This window comes from Phaeodactylum tricornutum, chromosome 3, assembly GCF_000150955.2.
Source record: "Phaeodactylum tricornutum CCAP 1055/1 chromosome 3, complete sequence".
NCBI lineage: Eukaryota > Bacillariophyta > Bacillariophyceae > Surirellales > Neidiaceae > Phaeodactylum > Phaeodactylum tricornutum.
Genome location: NC_011671.1, coordinates 35,315 through 50,911, shown reverse-complemented (window position 1 = coordinate 50,911; position 15,597 = coordinate 35,315). Strand labels below are relative to the sequence as shown.

The window sequence follows — 15,597 nt, the reverse complement described above, 5'->3', positions numbered from 1 at the left end:
TTATACTGGTCGAATCCAATTGTTGTTTTCGTTCGTTTCAAAATACATCCCGGAAACGCCGGTAGCCCAAAACATACCCAAACACCACAGCTCCCTCGATTGATCTCTCTTCTGTCCGATTGTCATGTCCAGCAACCCCAACAAAACCTCCGCCAAGGAACGTGAGATTCTCGATCGCCAAAGACAACTAGCGGCAAAACTCAAGCCGCCAAAACCGCCAGCTTCGTCCATTGGTAGTAGCACTTCTCCACCCGTGCCCCCTTGCGCAAAGGGTGAGAGCCACCGCACGTCGGCTCCTCCCCCGAACGTGATTGATTTGACTGAATCCACCGCGTCCCATCAATTCGAATCCCGTTCCAATTCATCACGCAATTTTACATCCCAATCACGTCCCCTTCCGGCCAAGCGGAAGCGTGTAGAGCCCTCCAGGAAAGCCTCCTCAACGAGACCGGCAACCGACACCGGCTCTCAACAAGCCCCACCAACCAAGCCTTCATCCTCCTCTAATCACCCAGTGACTGTGCAAAAGCGCCCCACACTCAAACGCAAAGGCAACATTCCTCCCGCGGCAGCGTTGATGGCCGCGGCAAGGGTCAAAGCTGGAGCGAACGATCCCAAACAGTCTGTGCACGCTACGACCACCGGAAGCAAATCGTCTCCACGGCTTCAGCGCAAAACGGTATCCACTCGCAACGCCAATGCGGCGAGTGGGTCCAAAACAGTCACCAGCGGTAGTCTAGCACAACTGGTACAAAACGTATCTTCAACGCCGCTGGATGCTGCGAACCTCAGCGGTGCCGCAAGTGGTGTTAACGCAGTCCACGCCGACGACTTCTGGAAACATTTGCGCGAATGGGATTTCGTATCCCAGTATGCGTCTTACCAGAGATCCCAACGGCAGCAACTAGACACAAACGATCAGAGTACCACAATGCAGAAAAAGCCGCTTCCCAACGTCTTTTTGAACGCGCGTCACTACATGGCAGCCTGGGCTCCACTCTGCCTGGCCGAATGCCGGGCCCAGCTACTGCAGGAGGCTGGACTCAACGCATCCGCACCTCTCGCTGTGCAGGTCCAAACCTCCACCAACGGACCCCGAAGGTTTCGGGGGACTGGTGATATGTTTAACGCCTCCAGTGGCTGGGATGAACACGATACCGGAGGATACGTGACGATCCAACCGCAACAAAGGGGGACCGGGCGGGGTATGAAATTCTTCCCACACGATCTCGTCTTGTTACTGATTCCTCCATACGAACATATCTTGCGAGACTTGTCCCAAAGCCGCAAGACACCACCAGCACCACCTTTGGGACAAGATCCCAACGATCCTGCTGCCTACAAAGATGTCGGACTGATTGGTCACGTTGAAATGAGTCGGGGCGAAGTGGCTGGTTTAACTCTGAAAATTTCCAAGCGGTTGTGGGCCAAGCTGAGTACCAGGAACGGTTCCGCGCCGAGATCATCCAATGCATCTCCCACCACCACCAACATGTTTCTCGTCAAAATTGGGAGCAACGTTACAGCGCTGCGTGAATTCACGGCGCTCTGTCAAGTTGACACGCTCCCGGTGCAACGGTACCTTTTGGCCGAACATCTCGCCAACGCGCAGAATCGTCGCAAATTGAGCCGGAACCAAACAACGGAACAGCTCCTGGAACGAATGGGCGGCGCCAATGCGCTGGGCAAGGGCTTTTTGGACTACGCCGAACACAAGTTTAACGCATCGCAGCTTACAGCCATTGCTGCGTCGGCACACGAATACGGAGAAGGTGGATTTACTCTCATCAAAGGACCGCCAGGAACTGGAAGTAAGTAGCCCGAAGGACGTATTCGTAGCAGCACGCACTGTCTCCAGCTGACCTCCTCTTTTCTCGCTGTCGAGCAGAAACAACCACGCTCGTGGCTGTTTTGAACTCCTTACATATTCGTCAGTACAACAAATACTACGAATCGGTCCGACGTATTGCGACGCAACCCACCGGCACGCGTCAGGCTGCTTTGGACATGGCCCGTCGCGCCAAACCTCGATTGCTCGTTTGTGCTCCATCGAATGCAGCCGTGGATAACATAATATTGAAAATTATGGAGGATGGCTTTGTGGATGGACGGGGTCAACGGTACAATCCAAGCATGATTCGTGTTGGCGTGGGTAAGGGTACTGCAGTAAAACCTGTCGCTCTGGAAACCAAAGTAGACGCTATTCTGGCGGAGAATATGGACGCTGGCCGGCTGGAAACCTCGATCGCGGGCTATCGGATGGAATTGACCAGAATTTCGCAGGACATTGCCCGACTGCGACGTCGAGTGCACGCCATGACGAACGCCAGTGCGTGGCCGCTTTCCAAGGATTGGGAAATCCGTATCGATGAAGATACCTTTGACGAAACGGGAAAGGTGTATTTTGTTAATCACCGCGCCCACTTAACCACGTACGAAGCTCCTCCGCCACCAGAACCGGGAGAGACGCACTTCCCAGCTACGGCAATGCCTGAGTATCGAGCATTTATGAGTCGGATTGTGAAGCTTGTGGAGAACTACTTTTCGGTAAAAGCGGAATTAGAACGATGCACAATAGTCAAGGGATCGATGGATAATGGTACCAATCATATTGAAGTTCGTCAAAACATGGAAACACACGTCCTAAATTCTGTACACATGGTGATGACAACTTTAGGGACGGCTGGCAACCGTGTCATGGAAGCCGCCGACAAGTTTGAAGTTGTGGTCGTCGATGAAGCTGCGCAAAGCGTGGAACCGGCAACTCTATCTGCGTTCCAATTGGGATCGAGACATGCTGTGCTAGTTGGCGACCCCCAACAGCTTCCAGCGACCGTCTTTAACATTTCGGGACGCCTTTCTAAATACGATCGATCCCTGTTTCAGCGTTTGGAAGAAGCTGGGCAACCCGTGTACATGTTGAACGAGCAATACCGAATGCACCCCAGCATTTCTCACTTTCCTCGCCATATTTTTTATGGCGGCACTCTTTTGGATGGGCCAAATGTACGAAAATCAGATTATGGCAACCCACTGCTTGGTATGGTCACTCGGACTCTTCCAAGCTTCTCTCCCTTAATGATTCTCGACCTCGATTCTAAGGAAGAACGTGGCGGCACAAGTTTGTCCAACTCTGGAGAAGCTCAGCTGGCCGTCTACTTGTACATGCGATTGAAAGGAATAAGTCGAGGGTTGTCGGCCGAAACCAAAGTTGCTGTTATTACTCCCTATGCTCAACAAGCTCGTATGCTTCGCGAGTATTTCGGGGATGCTTTAGGGCCGAACTACGAGAAATTCGTGGAGGTGAATACGGTCGATGCCTTTCAGGGGCGAGAGGCCAACATTGTAATCTTTTCGGCAGTCCGTGCGGCGGGTAGTCACGGCATTGGCTTCCTTTCCGACGTGCGTCGAATGAATGTCGCTCTGACTCGCGCAAAGCATTTCTTATTTGTGATTGCACGCTGCGATTCGATTGTGGTAAATCCATACTGGAGCGATTTGGTTACTCACGCCCGGAAAACTCACGCTGTGCTGAAGGTTCCGATTTTTGGGGGCGGTCGGGCGCTGTCCTTTGGAGAGCTCAACGAATGGCAGAAGGAAACTCCGAAAATTATAGACAATGCTCCGACTGGACTGACAGCGACCGAGCCTCGTGAGAGCAAGCCGATCCCGCCTCCACCCTCTCGACCTCCAGATCCTCGCAAAGCTCCGAAGGCACCGCCACCACCTGCTACACCGGCAGCGAACAGAGTGGATCCTCGAAAACGCTAGTCGCTGACTGGGAAAAGAAAAGATTATCCAACAGAAATATCTTCAAGTCTTTTTTCACTCAAAGATCAACAGCGAAGATAACCTTCATTCAATATCTGCGCCAAAAGTTATGGTAAAGCCGCAGTTAGTCGACACGCGACCGACGGTAGTGAGCAGCAAACTCTCTCAAACGTGACGGCATGAACAATCCATGTTCAAGTAAGGTTTAGTAGGAGTGCAAGCCAGGGTTTCATCGCTACCCGTTGAACAACATATACGAAATTTCTATATTTACGGCACGGACATTTAAAGGCGAAATGTTGGCAGCCATCATCCAAAGATTAAGCATATTCCCTGGTTCCAAACATTTGACACTGCTAACGAGCGCTTTTGACATCCACCCACCAAAGTAGCGAGCATGCACCGAGCAACTCTATGTCAATACGTAACATACACGTGTAGTAACACAAAACCATTATCGTTTAGGGATCATCGTCCACCACGACTTTTTGGAAGGCGTTCTCCTCAGCCTGTAGTTTATTCAGGACGGCTCGGGCCCACATTTCGTGAATGCCACCCCGGCCTTGCAGCGTCAAGAGTGCGTCCTGGGTGTCCTGCGCCAACAACGGCTCGAGGCAATCTTCAAAGACCACGAGATGCCAGATGAGTGAGAGGCACACGTCCGGCATAGAATGCTGGGTCCACCGGGCCATGTCCTCGGGTGCGTGCGACTTGAGATACTGAACGGCCAGGGTCGGAAAGACGGAGTCGTGTGCAATGGTGGAGCCCAAGACGGCCTCCGTCGCGAGGTTGCGTACGAACGCGATGCTCCAGCGAATGGCTTCGGTATCCGCGGAATGCTCCTTTTTCTCGAGTGCGGGGGCGTAGGCGTTGCACATTTCTTCGACGACGCGAAAGAGTATGAGCGACTGTGTGGCTTGGGCTCCTTGTTCCGTGCTGTCGCCACGGTCGAATCGATTTCGGGAGCGCATGTTTTCGGGCGCCACCACCGGAGCGTAATAAAACAACATTTTCTTGGCGTCTGGTAAGTACGAAAGATTGAACAAGCACGCGGCAGCTAGATATGCTTCGGGCAGCTTGTTTTGCAGGATGATCATGAGACTCGACAAGACCGTATCGGCCTGATCCCCGAGCAGTATAAATGCTTTATTTTGCATTGGAATGCATAGATTGTTGAGCAAGAGGAGTGCCTGGCGACGATCAGCTTCACTGGCCAGTGGTGACAAGCACGGTTGGAGTCCTTGGAATACACTTTCTTGCTCGGAATTAACCACGGCAACAATGGGTACACTGTGCAGAGTGGGGACTGTGAGTTTCACGGTCAAAACAATAGAGGTCTTGGTGGTAGAGCAGTCGCCGAGGGGTTTCCCTATTCTTACGTACCGATTGTTTTTCCGCTGTCGATCGGAGAGTTTGTAAAGTCGCTGCAGTGCCTCCGTTCGCTCGTTGCCTGGCTGTTTAAGATCTCGTAGAAGTTTGGGCACTTCCCGGTCCAAGTCAATCGCCGTTGCGTCTCCCATCACGGTACCGGTGCAAGCCGTATCCGGAGCCAAACAGACCGCCGGATTCATTCGAGACCAGAGCTGTTGCCAAAGGCCGTTGGGGAATTGCGGCACGTCTTCCGAGTCCACTTCGTCGACACCGGCATCGTTCTGAACGTCTTTTGTGTCGTCGTCGCCGTCGTCTTCGTCGTCCGCTACTTTTGGTTGGTGCCACGGCAGAAAAGACTTGATCGTTCCGGATGGACTCATTGACGGCAAGAACGACTTGGCGATACCCGATGGACTCATCGACGACGGATGCATGATACTGTCACCGTCGGTAACGATACACACCTGGTCGGTGCGTGCGGATTGTTGTTTGGGAGGATTGTTTGGGTTTGTGCGGTGTGAGTGTGGAGGGACGCGAGAGAACGTAGGGTGGCACCGGGATGGACTTTTGAACTTTTTCACGGGTCGTTCGCTTCTCTCACTGTCCAAAAGTTTTGTTGTGTCTACAACACTACCTTCCTAGTTCCCTACCTACCTAGCTAGAGATACCGTAGTTACGTTGGGGACGTGCGTTCGGGATTTGCCTACTCGGAGTAGGTTTGGGACTGGACTGGACTCTAATTCTCCCTATGTGACCCCCAAGTTTTGGCTACTATACAGCAATTCCCGCCGAATCTGTTTTTACCTACCTACCTACTTACGTCTCTCTAGAGAGGTACGCTCCTACCATGGCCGGACGGCTTCGAACCGAACTGACAAGTGAAGTCCAATTTTGGGGACGCCTTCTCACAATTCGTGAATCGGCAGTCCCGGAAAACCTGGCAGGGAACCCGCGACTCTACTAGAGACAACGCACGGAAGATACCCGTTGCCGTTCTCGTTGGTATACGAACGAAACATCCCTACACATTCGGTCGTCGTCGACGATTGGGTTTCTCGTTCGTCTGTGCCGTCCTGTTTTACTGTTATGTGTCCATTCAAGTAAAATCCATTCAACGCTTGCTGGTTGGTGGAGAGTTCGACTGAGACCGACCGACCGACCGACCAAAACCGACCCGAATGCCTTCTCCCGACCAACCTTCCCCTCCCGTGCCCCGCGAGGAGTGTCGAAACGCGCTAGAGGACCGTCGGAGAGTCCTGGATGACGAATACGATGCCTTGCAAGCCAAGGAAAGGATGTTGACGGAAGTCTTGGAACAACTACGCGAGGAAGAAGCCTGCCTGAGTCGGGCTAGGGAAGCGGCTGGCACTACGGCACCGCCAGCCACTGTGCAACCCCTCAATTCGTCCGGAACCACCAACGAGGCCCACCGTGGAACCGAAGCCGTTGCGCTGCAGCGCTTGCAAGAAGCTCTTTTACAAGCCAGTAGCAGCGAGGATGACGACGATGACCTTTGAGAACGACAGTCGACCTTTGTGCTTCCACAAACACGGGGGAGCAAAGGGGCCGTTGTTTCCAATGGTGTGTGTCCCTATTGCGCACGCAATCAGACTCCGACTCCGACCGACCACTTTGTCTGTGCGACTATCCCAAAGTAGACCCAACATTGGGACACGTTTCCTATGCTCCAACTTTTGTTACTGTCTCGAAGATGACAACAGGAACAGCCCATTCTGTTTCCTACTCCTGGGTAACGTCTGCTACTATATCTTTTGATCGTTAGTCTTTATTCAAGAATGCACCCGCATTTCGTGGGCGACCCTGCCCCATACAATATCCATGTGTTTCGTTGCGTTTCAAAGTGGAATGCGTACCGGTTCGCCTTTCTGCACACGGTCTGTTCAGAAACAGCGTCAGCTACGCACTCGCGGAAGATAACCACCGACTGCCTGACTGAATAACTGTGAGTCTCCACTGCTTATTCAGTTTGTTCGCCACCACAGTCCTTGGACTCCAAGGAGGCGAGAAACTCGGCCCTGGTCATCTTTTTCGTATCCCCCGCAAAGTCGTAGTAATAGGACGGTTTCTGATCCGTAAAGATTTCCAATTTCATCTCTTCGAGTTGATCTTCTTCGTCCAAAACTCCCGGAACCACACCGTAGTATCCGTAGTCGGGGGCCTGATAAAAGAGACACGAACCGCAGGTTTTACAAAACAAGCGTTGTCCCCATTCCGAAGACTGGTACAGACTCAATTGACCGTCCTCCTTACCCGATAGAAGCGTGGGCGGCTCCGTCAAGGGGACACTGAAACCCATTCCACCGTGCCACTTGCGACACATATCGCAATGACAAACGTCGACGTGTTTTTGCTTGAGTGTGGCGGAGAACCGGATGACTTCACACAAACAACTACCGTTCACTTTCATGATGAAGAAGCGTTGGAAGAAATACCTGTAACTTGTCCTCGGGAACGTTTTTGTGAGCGGATCCTCGCAAGGGACAATCACAGCGTATACCACAGGATTGATTTTACGGTTGGCAAAAGTTCATGCCGACATTTGAAGGGTATGCCACAGGGGATTTTAACACTGGCAATTGACAGCGACCCGCACCGAAAGTTCATGCCATCGATCATCGGCGAACATTCCTGCGAACGTCACAAGATTTCCGAGACACCTTACTAGTGTCACAGTCAATTTCGACAAATCTTACCATTTCTGACCCTGACCCAAAGTACACCAGCCTTTCTGCAATAGAAAACGATGGAACAGTCTACTGTGTGGATTGCATTGGGCGACGATCCTCTCGGGTGAACAAACCTTTTTGTGACATATACCGGTATACAACTAACCGACCTACTTACAGTTGACTCGATCCAGCTTCCCGGATCTACCCAGCTCGAGGCCATCGAGTATTGCGCCTGGTCCTGTTATCCCACACTCCAACTCCTGTACTGAACATAGTCGTCAGTTGCTGCGATTCGCCACGAGTAGATAGGTCTCGCGCGCCCTCCCCGTAACACCTTTTGGCGTTCATTGGCAGAGCATGATCTCTACACTACGGACCGCATCTGGCCGAGCTCCCTTGGCGCGAATTTCCAACTCTATCGGCGCACGAGGTCGAGGGATAGTGCCTGCCAACGGTAATTTGGATAGTATACGGCGGAATGTTGCGCCTTTCTCGAGTATGTCCTACTTGATTGCGGAACACGAGACGGGGCGCTTTCGAGAGGCCGCGGCACGTCCCTTTGTACTCGCGGCGAATGCGATAGATATGGGTTTCTCCGGCACTATTATCGATTCGTCCGAGTCGCCATCTGATTCTCCACAAAGTGTACAAACGGTGGCGTTTCGAGACTTACAAGGATGTGGTGCCGTAGACGACGATGGTGGGTAATTAGAAAGCAACAATCGAATTGAAAAAAGGCTGTAGGGCCAATCTATTTCGGCATTCGAGCAAGCCAAAGTACGAACCACGAGCTAGCGATACTTTTACAAACAATCTAGTAGAAAACACGTGTAGAGCAAACAGAAATTATAAGGCTAGAGGAGAATCGAACTTGTTCCTACGGAAACATACTCCGTCGACCGAGAAGCGCTGCCGAGCACAAAAAAGGATAGACGTGAGGAGATCAAACGTACAACTATTGTAGAGTCCGCATTCAAAGTCACGGGAATGTCCCTCGGAAGGAAGTCAGCAATACGAAGATGTCATCTACACGGTTTTGATTTCGGCAGTATAGAATGTAGTTGTAATCGCAATTTCTTCATTGGGAGTGTGGTTTTTTTGGTGCGTGGCACACGGCAAGCGAGCAACCGACAAAACTCACCTTTCGTTCTCGTTCAAAGGTTCCGCAAGAGGTACTCCGTCCGGTGTCATCTGTAAAAAGTAAGATTTCGGAGAAGAACAAATGCATCAACTGTAAATATGTGAATTGACGGGTGGTGGAAAAAGTGTGTACACGAATAGCTGTCAGCAGCAATTCTCGTGGCGGGATTGTGACCAGTCCGTCTCATCTCTCTCTCTTCTCTCACTCGTGGGGTCGTTCGTTCGTACGTACTTACGTTCCATCCTCGTCTTCGTCCCAGGCTGGCAAAAGGAGCGAGGCTTCGGCTCCGGCATCGTTCCAAGCCGCCGCCACGGTTTGTGTGGTTTGCAGACTCAAGGTTCGCGTGAGGAGCGATCGGTGCTGGTGGGCTCGTTGCCGTGCAGCGGCACTTCCAGTGGCGTGGGACGATGCCGTCGTTGTTCGACACCGGAACAGAAAGCGTCCGGTACGTTGTGCCACGGTAATTCTCATGATTCGCCGTTCGTGACGTGCCAAATTAATAGGAACGAATGCAAAATGAAAGGATCGTGTAGGAATGGAAAAGCTCCAAGAAAGCGGGGGACGTCGGGGTTGCTTACTGTTAGTTGCTTGGTTGGATAGGAATGTCAGCGGAATGTTTCTTTCTGTAGAACCAAACTACCAGCCAACACAGATCTCTTTCGTACGGTAAGGTTGTGTGTCTGACGGTTCAGTCAATGGTGTGTCACTCACTCACTGTCTAGGATATCGCACCGATGGCTCGGGCGGGGGGGCCCTTACTGTTAGTCGTCTCATGGTCGTGGGGATGGTATGGTAGAAAGTCCGCCAGCGGTCGAGTGAGTCACACACAGCCAATCCAGATTTAGGGTTCTCGATGCCAAATTACAATGGACGGTTCCGCGCAAACTTCACAGTACAGGCACCGTTTTGCGATTCGAGTAGAAACAGCTCACAAACCCGGATTTTGTTGGGCATTTCGACCCAAGCGCGAAATCATCGTCACTTGGCTTCGTCGGAAAACCCAACCCCATCCTTTCTGTTGGCGATACCGTCATTCGACGGATACCTACCCACTCGGAACGTAGGAACGAACAAAAGTACGCTTTCCAACAAAATCCTCTTCATGGAGGATGCGGAAGAGCGTCTGACCGTGGCGTTATCGAGCGTGTTGCTTTCGAATGGGGATCGTGACGAAACGATCGTGGACGGCCTCGACGACGATTTGATCGCGTACATTGCCGGCATGCTGGCGGCCAAACTCGACGAAATGGCCCCAGGCGACGACACGGAATCCGTGCTGACGTCGTGTATGGAAGAAGTCCTCCATCCATTTCTAGAATCCGTCCAGTGTCCCGAAAATCGGGTACGACGCGCGGAAACCGCAGTACGAGACTTGGTACGCACGACGTTGTCGCGTGACGCGCCGTCCTCCTCCACCACCACCAACACGGCGTTGTCGGCATCCCCGAACATCCCCGCCACCACTACCCGCAAACTCACACAAGGAATCGTTAGTATGTCCGAATTCGATCAACAAACTGCTGCTGAAGTGGAAGCTTCGCGGTATCTCTGGGGGACGGAAGGGGGTGTCAAACCCATGGCCAATACACTGGTGGAAGCCCACGCGCAGAATTCCTCCGCCAAGGAACGACGCAAAACTCGAAAGCAAGAAGCGGAAACGGAACGAAAAGTTCTGGCCGAAACCAACCGTTACGGAAACGACGACGACGATGAACAAGGATTGGTTACCATGAATCAGAATATTTTTCAGACACTCGCCAACGAAGGCGTGGATAAGAAAAAGGACGTACTGGTACGGGACGTCATGGTGTCGCTGGACAACGGTACCGTCTTGCTGGATCACGGCGAGCTCAAGTTTGCCTACCAACGGCGGTACGGTCTAATTGGAGAAAACGGGGTCGGTAAGTCGACCCTCCTCAAAGCCATTGCCAAAGGTATGGACGGATTTCCTACGCATTTACGAGTCTTGCACGTCCGGCAAGAAGTCCCGGCTCATTTGGGCGCCCAACTTACGGTCATGCAAGCCGTCCTCCAAGCGGATGTGGAGCGCAATTTGCTCATGGAGCAGGAGAAGATTCTCCTCACCAAACTTGAACAGGCGGATGGGGCCGACGATGCGTCCTTGACGCTTCAACAAAAGCGTGAAAAGCTGATGGAAAAGGCATCCGCCGAGGATATGGCCAGTTTACGGGCTGATCTCAAATTACTGGATCACGTCTACGCTCGGCTCCAAATTTTGGGGTCCGAAACGGCCGAAGCCCGCGCCGCCATGATCCTGAGTGGATTGCAGTTCACCATTGCTATGCAGCACGCTCCCGTCGCCTCGCTTTCGGGAGGATGGAAAATGCGCGTCGCGTTGGCCGCGGCCTTGTTCATTGAGCCTGATGTTTGTCTACTCGATGAACCGACGAACCATCTGGATCTGGAAGCCGTCCTCTGGCTCGAATCCTACCTGGTCAATTACCGACACACGTTGATTGTGGTCTCGCACGATCGCGGCTTTTTAAACGAAGTATGTACGGACATTATGGAATTCAAACACAAACGGCTGACATACTATCGTGGAAATTTCGACAACTACGTCAAATTACGGGACGAACACGTTCGAAACGCCATGCGGGTGTACCAGGCCTACCAAACCAAACGTGAGCACATGATGGAGTTTATTGAAAAGTTTCGGGCCAACGCCAAGCGGGCGACCATGGTCCAGTCGCGTATCAAAACGGTGGAGAAAATGGACGCTGAAGCACCCGAGGCTATCCAGGTAGATCCGGTGTGGCGTTTTGCCATTCCGAATAGCGAACCACTGGGACCACCAATTATTGCCGTAAACGATGTTACCTTTGATTATAAACCCGACGAGAAACCGGAAAGCGAATATTTACTCCAAAAGGTCAATTTTGGTATCACACTGACGTCCAAAATTGCTATTTTGGGGGCCAACGGCCAAGGCAAAACGACCTTGTTGAACCTCATTATGGGCAAACTCCAACCAATGAAAGGATCGGTGTCCATCAACAGTGGTTTGCGGATTGGCCACTTTACTCAGCACTCGAGCGATAATTTTGATCTAAAGCAATCGGCTTTGGAGAACTTACTGAATATGTTTGAAGATGCCGAGGACCAAGAGATGCGATCCTTTTTGGGCAAATTCCAGATTCAAGGCAACGATGCATTAAAACCCATGGCTCTGTTGTCTGGCGGCCAAAAGTCCCGCGTGGCGTTCGCTGCGCTGGCGTACAAAAAGCCTCACGTTTTGGTGATTGACGAAGGCTCCAATCACTTGTCCATGGAAGCCGTGGACGCCCTAGTGGAAGCAATCCAAGACTTCAAAGGCGGAATTCTAGTGGTTTCTCACGACCAATACTTTGTTTCGAATACGTGCTCCGAATTATGGGTCGTACACGGGGGACAAGCAACGCGGTTTCGCGGAGATTTTGACGAGTACAAGGCCCACACGGCCGAATTGACCCAAAAGAGGGTCGCCGAAAGCGTCAAGCGAGTGAGTGCGGTTAATCATAGCTGACAGTGAACGTCACACGAGAGATTCCTAAATGGTGGGTTGGGAAGCTTGCTAGCAAACAAGCTTGGTATTTCTATACTTGTGTTTGTGAAGGCAAGCTGAGGTGGCTTGTGGAGTTTTGCGTGTCTGTTAGACAAATGTGGTAGTCCAGCCGAGACGACATAGTTCTCGTTCGTTCGAATCTCGGCCTAACAGATAGTGAGACCCTGGCGGGGGTTACCAAAATCCTGGTCCCTGGCATTTTGAAACAACGGCCGGCCCTACTCCAGCATCGACACGGCATGTATTTCCGCGAAACACCCGGAAATCAATATAGCACTTTGGAAACACGATTCGTTTGGTGTAGAAATAGCCTACGTAGGAATACGAATGAGCGAATTGCCCCTTACACGCAAAAACGGAAAGTAATTACGGTAGGCACGTTCATAGCGAATCAGAAACAGAAAGGACCGCGACCTGCGACGTTGATGCCTACAAGAGAACCTGGATTTACTGTGAGACCTTCCTTCGTTCGCATTGACGGAACAAGGCTGTCTCCCGTTGCGGTATCGAGCTCGAATCTCTGGATTGTCGTAATCGTTGTCGCCGAGTCATTCCTTGTACCGAATTTCAGTGACCATGTGGAGCACTTGGGGGGAAACCGCCAAGGCATCTCTCACGCAAGCGTTCGAAAAGACGGGTGATGCGTTAACCAAGGCAGCATCGCAGGCGGGGCCCTCCAAGAATCCCCAGGGTGCTGCGAACGAGAGTACTCGAATGGCGGCCGAAGAAGCGACAACTTCACCTAAAGTCACGGGACGCTACGGCGACGAATCGAACGAAATCGGCAGCAGTAACAGCAACAGCACAAAAAACTCCAGCACGGACCAGAAGGAACACGTTTTGAAGCATTTGCAAGCGGGCTGGACGTCCGTCGTTCAGCAAACCAAGGCGTCGATCAATAAAGCCGAAGAAGCCGTCAAAACACAGCAAACGAAACTACAGGAGCGACTCAACAAAGCCCGTGTCCTGTACTACAAACGAGATCCGTCCCTGCCTCTCGACGTTGCTGCCTTGAAGGACGCCGAAGTCGTTTATATTACGGACCGTATTATTACCATGAGTCACCCCGCAATGTCGAGTGCCGTCGATGGGGAGATCACGGGTGAACGCAAACTTGCTGCCATCGGACACATGCTCACGCGTCGTCACAATGGTCGCTACATGGTGTGGAATTTGAGTGAAGTGGAATATGATTGTGGGATTTTAGATGAACAGGTCTTGACTTTTTCGTTTCCTGGTTCGCCGAGTCCACCACTCGGGTTGCTTTTGAAACTACTCGTTTCCATGGAAGCCTGGTTGAAGGCCGACGATCGGAACGTGGCCGTCGTACATTGCTTGACTGGCAAAGGCCGCACCAGTACCGTGCTCGCGGCATTTCTGTGTTGGATGGGACAGGCGGGTTTTACCAACATATACGATACGCTCGAATACATTGCGCGATGCAAACAAATTACTCCGGACGAACTCACCATTCCGTCACAGCGTCGCTACGCATCGTACTTTAAAAACATGCTTGATGGGGTGCGGCCCTCGCAACCACCGTTAATGCTCACGCGGATTATTCTCAGCGAAGCGCCCAAGTACGCCAAGGGACCGCTACGTCCGGACGACGACAATAACAAGAAAACAGCGGAAAAGGATCCGGAAGTGCTCCGCATGGGCTGTGCCCCGTACCTTCAGCTATTCAAAGCCGGACAACTATTGCACACGGCACCCGCCAGCCTCCACTTTCAACAAGCGTCCGATGAACTGCCTTTTTGTCAGGTGGCGGATGGGAGCATTTCTTTCCACGTCAACCAGATCGTACAGGGTGATATTCTCATCCGTTGTCGCCACTTAACGGCGTCACGGCAACGGGTCAGCATGTTTCGGGCCGCTTTCCACACTGGATACGTCCCTCCCAACGTTATGCGACTTACGAAAGCCCAGTTGGATGGAGCCTGTAGCGATCACCGCTTTCCTGACGATTTCTTTTTGGACATTATCTTTGAAACGGTTGACGCAGAACAAGCCTCACAGGTCTTGGAACAACAAGAACAGGACATGATGCACAAGGGGACTGTCGCCTCGGATGATCACCCTGCTGTTGAGACTGGCGCAAATGCAGCAGCCGCGGATTTGGCTGGTGGTGCCACCAAGGTCTCGGCGTCGGTGTACGATACCATGCTGAGTCGGGATTCTCGCTTCTGGGACGTTATTGCCGCTAGACAGAAGGAGCACCACGAAGAATCACACCAAGACGAACCACAAAATCATTTGTGGGGATCCACTGTGGGTCGACGTCGGGAGTTTGGTAAGAAGAAATCGCGAAAAGAAGATGACAAAAAGCCGGACAAGGGTCCAGCCAAGCTGTCCTCATTGGAGAGCTTTTCAATTGGTAGCGAATTCGACTTTTTGCCGACGCCAGAGAATGAATTAGCGACCTCAAAGCCCGCTTCCGGAGCGAGTACTCCCAAACCTACCATAGTCGCGTTGCCCCCGAAGAAAGATTCACTGATGGAAGCACTCATGGGTGCTTTGGACGAGCCCGCTGACAACGAGGACGAACGTGGTACGGAAGAAATCGTTTTTGAAGAAGAGTCCAGCGGTGGCTACGCGTCGGAGACATCATCCATGGTCCCGAGCGTATCATCGTCGGTTGGCGGAAACGAGCTTGCTAAGCCCTCCGGGACTGCTTTTGCATCGACGTCTTCCGAAGCTCCATCGATATCGGTGGATACGGTGGCAAAGAAGGATCAGGCGCCCGCGGCTGACATAGCGGCTTCGAACGAGGATGGTAATGATGATGTCGACGATCTTTTGAATATCGATGACGACATGGACATGGACGCATTGTTAAGCGGTACAGACGGTCTAGACGACATTGATGGAGACTTGCTGGATCTGGATGTTGATGATGCGGAGCTCGAAGATCTCGAGAATTTTTTGTCTCCCGGGAAGAAGTAGCAAACGTGATAGTTTTTACCAATAGATAAGTTTCAGAATTTAGCTTTTACGCAACATTTCTGACTATTTTCGGCCACACAATGCTTATATATAGGGACTGCACCTGGAATTGG

The 15,597-nt window shown here is 52.0% G+C and overlaps 5 protein-coding genes across 5 annotated transcripts; 3 read left to right on the top strand and 2 right to left on the bottom strand.

Annotated features, from left to right (window-relative positions):
• Nucleotides 1-124: 124 nt before the first annotated feature.
• Nucleotides 125-3,771, top strand: PHATR_43802 (predicted protein; the record flags this gene model as incomplete). Its single annotated transcript, XM_002186232.1, has 2 exons — nt 125-1,811; nt 1,889-3,771. The coding sequence occupies 2 exons, from the start codon at nt 125-127 to the stop codon at nt 3,769-3,771; spliced, it is 3,570 nt and encodes a 1,189-aa protein (XP_002186268.1).
• A 12-nt stretch (nt 3,772-3,783) lies between these two features.
• Nucleotides 3,784-5,576, bottom strand: PHATR_43801 (predicted protein; the record flags this gene model as incomplete). Its single annotated transcript, XM_002185954.1, has 1 exon — nt 3,784-5,576. The coding sequence occupies one exon, from the start codon at nt 5,574-5,576 to the stop codon at nt 4,233-4,235; it is 1,344 nt and encodes a 447-aa protein (XP_002185990.1). The 3' UTR covers nt 3,784-4,232.
• Nucleotides 5,577-6,213: 637 nt separating this feature from the next.
• PHATR_43799 (predicted protein) lies at nt 6,214-7,570 on the bottom strand (the record flags this gene model as incomplete). The annotated part of the gene is made up of 1 exon (XM_002185953.1): nt 6,214-7,570. One exon carries the CDS (start codon nt 7,568-7,570, stop codon nt 7,121-7,123), a length of 450 nt encoding a protein of 149 aa, XP_002185989.1. The 3' UTR covers nt 6,214-7,120.
• A 619-nt stretch (nt 7,571-8,189) lies between these two features.
• On the top strand, nt 8,190-8,540 carry PHATR_33099 (predicted protein; the record flags this gene model as incomplete). Its single annotated transcript, XM_002186231.1, has 1 exon — nt 8,190-8,540. One exon carries the CDS (start codon nt 8,190-8,192, stop codon nt 8,538-8,540), a length of 351 nt encoding a protein of 116 aa, XP_002186267.1.
• Nucleotides 8,541-10,777: 2,237 nt separating this feature from the next.
• On the top strand, nt 10,778-12,424 carry PHATR_10367 (predicted protein; the record flags this gene model as incomplete). Its single annotated transcript, XM_002186230.1, has 2 exons — nt 10,778-11,091; nt 11,158-12,424. Coding segments are annotated over 2 exons (1,581 nt in total), but the record flags the coding sequence as incomplete, so codon positions are not given.
• Nucleotides 12,425-15,597: the final 3,173 nt, after the last annotated feature.